Here is a 6,526-nt window from a genome sequence, read left to right as displayed (position 1 = left end):
ATATTTATTAAATGTATTCATAGCTGTGTTAATAAGTTAAACACTTTACAATAGCCAATACCATTTAAAGTTGCCTAGCCTATTTATAAAGTTAGGCTAAATAGACTTAGGGCGATATAAATATAATGATAAAGTCTGTGCAAAAACATATCAAAATAGTAGCCTACTTCTACACTACTACCGTGGATAATAATGTGGCAATAATAGTCTAATGCACATAGGCTAATTGTAATACCAATAGCCTTTTTATAATGGATTATGGCTCCGTATTTGCCTATGAGCTGATACATTTAGGCCTACACTACAAACTTAATACACATCAGATGTAGGCCTAACGAGTAGGCTATAGTGAAAAAAATGCTATATTTTGATTGATTGTGTTAATAATTTTGCATGCAAACAGCTTGGCTTTGTGCGCAGTTAAAGAGTGAAGGTGGGAATCATATAATAGCTGAGGATTGTAAGGGAGGGAGGCAGAGAGGAGGAGGAGGAGGAGGGGAAAGGGAGGGCAGGCGGGCGGAGCGGCGCATCTGTACAGGCAGCTAGAGGAGAGGAGAGGAGAGGTGGAAAAGGGAGAAGGAGAGAGGCGAACAGGACAAGATGAGGACCGCGGCAGCAGCAGCAATGGAGGACTCGACGTTTGGACGGGAAAAGACAGCCGCGAGGAATTTACCGAGAAAGACCGACAAGGCATGAGAGAGAAGGCTCGGGAGACGTGCTGCATCGCCCCAACATGGAGGCGTAGCGACAGTGGCATGCATTAGAAGAGATCATTTCATTGTAGCCTAGCAGCAGCGGCACCATCCGTCCGTCCAACCTGAGTGGCGAGGAGGAGGAGGAGGAGGAGGAGGACAGAGGAGCAGAGATGGTTTCTCAGGTTGTGCAGACCCTGCGTCAGGGAGTCTGGGCATCTCTGACCGGGGGTTGGTACCACGACCCGGAGCAGAACAAATTCAACAACTCATGCCACCTCTATCTGTGGATATTTCTCCTGATGTTACCTCTGTCTCTCCATCTGGTGAGTCTTTATTTAGGGAACATGACGTTCAAGGCCGCGAAGGGAGTGTGTGTGTGTGAGGTGCCAATAGGTAGCACTGACGGTTTATTGTCATGCGCCCTTCTAATCCTTTCTTGGATAAACGTGCCGTGGCCATGCATGATTTTAATGCCCTTCATTGTCTGGTTGCTACTGGAGGAAATACTATAGGCTGGAGAAAGCATGCAGCACTGTCGCAGTGTTTTTTCCTTGCATGCGGTGAGGAAACGCATGGCTGCTCCTGGATGTGGCATTGGAAGAGACAGGATGCTTGAACGTATAAGGTTCAATACTATTTTCATGTCGTGGCCTTTGAAATAGGGACCAGAAAGCTGTTATAACACCCAGTTATAATGTCCATATGGTGTTTTTCCAGCAACTGTTTATGTTGTGAAGAGACGCTGTAGCTGTGGAAAAGTAGGAGGAGGAGCTGAGGAGGAATCACGAGGGAAGAGTTGCTAGTATAGGTCAAACACCTTGACCTTAGCTGTGATGAAGTACAAATGATAACAATTCATTTACAAGCCTTGTGCCTGGCAACAACAGCCTCAAACAGCAGAAATAGTTATAACACCCATAGCTTACAATGCAATAACAACTTTTTTTATTTCGCTAGAATGTAAATAAAGGACTGGAATAATGGAATCACACTCTCAGTAACATTTATATGTATGTGAGCTTTATCTGGATTTGATTTAAAAGATTGCAGATTATAATAGAATCTACCTCCTTTTAAAAAAAAGTGTGTCTAATGTGTGTTCAGCCTATCTCAAAATATCCATCTATGAAGGACATGTTTCTATGGCAAAGTAAAAGCACTTAAAGGGAGAGGGACAGCTCAAAGGTTTGCCACCAAAGCTACATCCAAATGTTGTTGCCAACATTTTTCGCAGTCTGTTTGGAAACAATCACTGCTTCCCGTGCAAAAACAACACGAGCTCTCGGGGAGAGAGATGTTTCAAATTTCAGGTTTATTAGCAGTTTTATCTGAAGGTCACACACTCAGTGAAGGAAGAAAGTCGAGGAAACACTTTTGATAAAAGTGATTATTACGCATTTTCTGTCCGTACAATTTTACCGTCAGCCATAAATAATTGTCCACAATGTTCAGTCCAGCAAGAGGTCTCTCAAGACTTGCATGACTCATGTCTTAAATCTTCCTGTTCTTTGCTATGGGCCGTTCCTCCTCTGGGGATCAATACACCTCATCAATCCACTAGCGAATCTTATTAGATCACATGGTTCACTGAACTTGTAATTCTACCAGAGAAACAGGGTGGTCATTTGACCAAGTATGCTTTATGTTTTGTTGAATTTTACAATCAAATTATAAAAAATAAAAAAAAATAGATGGTGCACTGTGGTGCAACCAAACACTGTCCAGGTAGAGTCAGAAGTCTCTGGAGATGTTGATTTGAAAAGCTGAAGCTCTTCTCTCCCTCCCAACAGGCTCTGCCCCCTACCACCATGGCTTTGAGCATCTACTGTACCTCCATCACGCTCTTCTTCATCCTAATCAAGATGGCCAACTATCGGCTGCACATGATGTTCGACGAGGGTGAGGCGGTGGTCCGCAGCAGCCTCTCTGACCTCAGCAAGGCTCCAGAGAAGAAAAGCAATGCCTCAGACTCCTGCCTGCACGCCAGCATAAGGTGTAGCACCCACATACCTTAAACAAAAAGAAACAGTACAGTATCAAGACTTTGAGATTAAGATTTTTCAAACTCATTTTTTGACTAATCACTTAATCATGTAAATACTTTATCATCTTTATGCAAACCTTGAAGCCATCTATACAACTTTAACAACATTTGAATGTCGCACCCTTATCATGACATCAGAGGAAGATGGCCACAGTGTGAATATTGGAAATTTGAGGAAAAGACAGAACTAATGGTTCAACAGAATCACTAACATGAAGTTGAACTTTAAGGCCATCTTTTAGAATAATGCCACCAAGTATTACTGTGTATCTTAACATGACATTCTCTTAATAGCATCTTTAGCATCCTTAACTTCTTTGAGATCAGATTGTTTTTGTGATTGAGTGTATTCAAGTGGGAAACAGTCTTTTTTCCAAATTCATTTCAAAGACTTGACTCAGTGAAGACTTGATGAATGGGCAAGCTTACGAGAGGAGGTCAGGTATCTTCAAACAGCTGCTTGGCTCACAGTTGATCTATAATTGGACTTAGAAAAAAAAATCATCAATCCACGCTCCTTTAGTTTGTGCTGAGAGATAATAAAACAAAAGGTATAGACAGGTATTTTTTACTTCTTCAGCTGAAAAAAAATCAATGTAACGTTTCATCCTTATAATTTTATGTCGTCTTTTATCTCTTATCTGAAAAGGAAGAGCAGTACAGTCCCAGACAGTGTTGCCATGACAATGTTGGCTCGGAAGGGTCCCAGTCCAGTGATACAGGTTACAGTGAAACAGACAGAAACGGACCCAGGACTGATTGGGGTGGTAAGTGACATTTAAAGGATAGCCCTCTTAAGAGACACTGTGCTGACCTACATGATGGTCTAATTTTAATCTGGTTTCTGAATTCTCCTTTCCACAGGACTGTTCAAAGTCAGACGAGGCCGTGAAGACTGCGGAAGGTGACGCTGTTTTTTGTTTTAGGGTTGTATCGAGATACCGATAGGAAACTATTGAAGGATACATGAAACCATGGAAAAGCTAATTAATTGCAAAAAAAGTGTGATTTTCCACTAATGTTTGGTCACTTTGAAAATGATGTTAGTCATATTCTTTGGCTTTCACAGTCACCTGGGGCCAGTCAACATTAGGCTCAAACAATAACCTCAATCTAGAATATAGACAGACTTTTTTTAAAAGTCAAAATTCACGTGTCGTGCACAGATTTAATGAACAAAATGTACAATTTTAGAAAAATGATGGAATAAGTTAATCAGTTATTGTTGGCTATTATCCACAGCATTAGTCACAATACATTAGTCATGTAAGCTGGAGAAGTAATTTGCAAGCTAGCCAGATAACAAGTCCTCCCAGATAGTTTTATGCTGGCAATTGTGTTTGCCAGCAAAACAGCTAAGATACGTCAGCTAGTCTAAACTGAGCTGTGCTGCATCATTAGAGCATTGGTAGCTTTGTAACGTTAGCTGGTTGATCTGATCTGCACAATGAAATGTCAGTGTTTTACAAAACAGCCCAGTCAGGAATAGATTTAAAAAAATGTCTTGATCTAAACTCTCTAAAGCATCTTAGAACGCTGTGCTTTTTTAAATCACCATCACTTACAGTAAGCACCAAGGGAGGGACTGCTTTTATGGGAACAGTGTTCATTCCTCCACAGCAGTCTGAGAGACTCTTATGACACAGAGTTAAAGCTGTGTTTGCTGTGTTTCCTTTAATTTGTCAACCAGCTGCTGTTACTCACACATGCAAAATTTATCAACCTAATTGACCTTATATTAAACTTTTCTCTGAATCATCAGTGCTTGGACAGTTATAGGAAAGAGGTAGAGATGTTTGAGGTCTGATTCGTGGTTTTCTCTTCTCTGCATACAGAGGAACGGCCATTGATAATCAGTCAGGGTTCGATTGTCTGATTGGTACCTTGAGTAGAGTCACACTTTTTTTTTTCAAGCATAGCATCAACAGAGCTTGCTTTCCATACACATAGCAAAGTTTTAGCGGTTGCTCAGTGTGGCCATGAATGGAAGATGAAGCAGACTGTATCAGGCTGATGACTTCCCTGTGAATTATTTAATGCTCAAAAGTGGTCGGCCAATATGATAAAGTGATTAGTACACTCTCAAGGAGTGAGTACTTGATGTAGGAAGAAGGTAGCTGAAGGTAATCTGCAATGAATCTCTATTTATTTGACCTTCTAATGTGATTGTATATGAAGAGTTTTGTTCCGACAGAATAATTCTGTGAGGGAAGCCAACATTGTTCCTCATCCCGAAGGCTCTCAATTGCTTCTTGGACACTTTAGGTTGATTTTTCTTGTTTTCTGCAAACTCATCATGGTTGTAGATATTCAAAGACAAGCAGCATCAGATGTAGCAACCAGCCAACACGAGCAGCTGACTGCTTCCAGTAAATGTATGACCTAATGCGCTGGTGATTAGTCTGATGAAATCCATCTTAACTGGATCTACACTGTGGTGTAGTGCTGAAAGTTCGTTTTATTCAATGCATTTCTCTGTTTATTACAAAATATGTCAGTAGACAATAGTGGATTAGAGACAACATTTCCGTCTTGGCAGTTTTTGTGGGATTACAGATGCTCAATATTACTGCACCTTAAATCAAAAACTGTGTATGTCCATTGCTTCCAGGACAGGGTGAGGGCGCTGCAGGTGAGAAGCCTGTAGAGCGAGGCCTGCATCCAAGCCCAGAGCCTTCTCCAGATGACCTCTCCAGTCCCAATCCCGACCAGGCCGCCCCCCTGCTGCAGGCCCAGCAGAGGACCCCATCCCGAGCTGAAAGAGGAGAGACGCGACCTGGATCTGCCGGTGGTTCAGGGAAAATGGACATGGAAACAATTGATACTGGAACCGTGAAAGAAGGAACGGACATGCAGACACTCTTAACGGGGGCCGACAAAGAGCGATCAGAGCAGGAAAGGACAGCAGAAAAGGACTCGGGGAAGGACATAATAGAAGAGGAGAAAGACTGCGAGGATAAAGAGGCTGCGGATATGGAAACAGCTGATGAAGGCCTGCCTCCTTCCAAGGGAAGTGGCGATGAGAGTGAGGAGGAAAGCGAGGGGCAGAAAGAGTTTTCAGATGCCAACAATAATTCACTGGAGACTCCCCAGGACTGCCAAGACGATTTCATCGACATCCCTGATCTTCCTGCCCAGGTTGGCCTTAAACAGAAGTGAACTTATATTTAAGAAATAAGCTATCTATTCATACTAAAACAATACTAGTATTGTTATCACTTTTTGAATTATAGGTAAAACTATTCTCTTTGTCTAATGCTGTTTCTCAGGCTGAGCCAGTGGAGGAGACTTACTGTTCTGATGAGATTGAAGTGGTTCTGGTTGATAACTCCGGCCCAGGGCCTGTGTCCGCTCACCTGGACGAGAGTGACACAGTCAAGATCATCATCACTATGAGCTGTGACCCTCAGACTGCTGCGAAGCTGGAAGAGAGCGTTAAGCAGAGCCTTCTGGAGAACGCACAGGTAAGAAACATTCTGGACCGAGTTCTGTCAAAACCTTTTACCTAGCTTGACATCCAATAAGAAAGCTCAAGGGGGTTCATTTATCTTACAAAGTCTGGCAGTACCGCGTATACCAGTCTGTTCCAGGTCTTTATTGGAGCTATATAATGTTATCAGTGAGTGTAAATTTTAAACCTACAGCTGAATCAACTCCAAACACAATCTTCTGCAATAATTTGCTCTGAAATGTTTTGTGTCTTTGGAAACTTTGAGATCCTTACTTTAATTTTCAGAAAGCCATGTCAGTGGGTTTGTCAGTGGATTTACAAGGATCATCTGTATTT

General features: G+C 42.1%; 1 protein-coding gene across 2 annotated transcripts in view; it reads left to right on the top strand.

The window, feature by feature from the left end:
- The first annotated feature begins 520 nt into the window (after nucleotides 1-520).
- pcnx2 (pecanex 2) overlaps nucleotides 521-6,526 on the top strand; it is a 30,982-nt gene continuing 24,976 nt past the window's right edge. Inside the window, exons 1-6 of one of the 2 annotated variants that reach the window (XM_061040054.1) lie at nucleotides 521-1,018; nucleotides 2,486-2,688; nucleotides 3,389-3,506; nucleotides 3,604-3,643; nucleotides 5,351-5,877; nucleotides 6,009-6,203. In XM_061040054.1, coding sequence (XP_060896037.1) covers nucleotides 866-1,018; nucleotides 2,486-2,688; nucleotides 3,389-3,506; nucleotides 3,604-3,643; nucleotides 5,351-5,877; nucleotides 6,009-6,203 — 1,236 coding nt within the window. In that variant the 5' untranslated portion in view covers nucleotides 521-865. The remainder of the gene's footprint in view (nucleotides 1,019-2,485; nucleotides 2,689-3,388; nucleotides 3,507-3,603; nucleotides 3,644-5,350; nucleotides 5,878-6,008; nucleotides 6,204-6,526) is intronic. The other variant, XM_061040053.1, reaches the window with a different exon arrangement.

Source organism: Labrus mixtus, chromosome 6, assembly GCF_963584025.1.
Source record: "Labrus mixtus chromosome 6, fLabMix1.1, whole genome shotgun sequence".
In the NCBI taxonomy this organism is placed as follows: domain Eukaryota; kingdom Metazoa; phylum Chordata; class Actinopteri; order Labriformes; family Labridae; genus Labrus; species Labrus mixtus.
The sequence above is the reverse complement of the archived record's forward strand: the minus strand, read 5'-3'. Positions and strand labels throughout refer to the sequence as shown.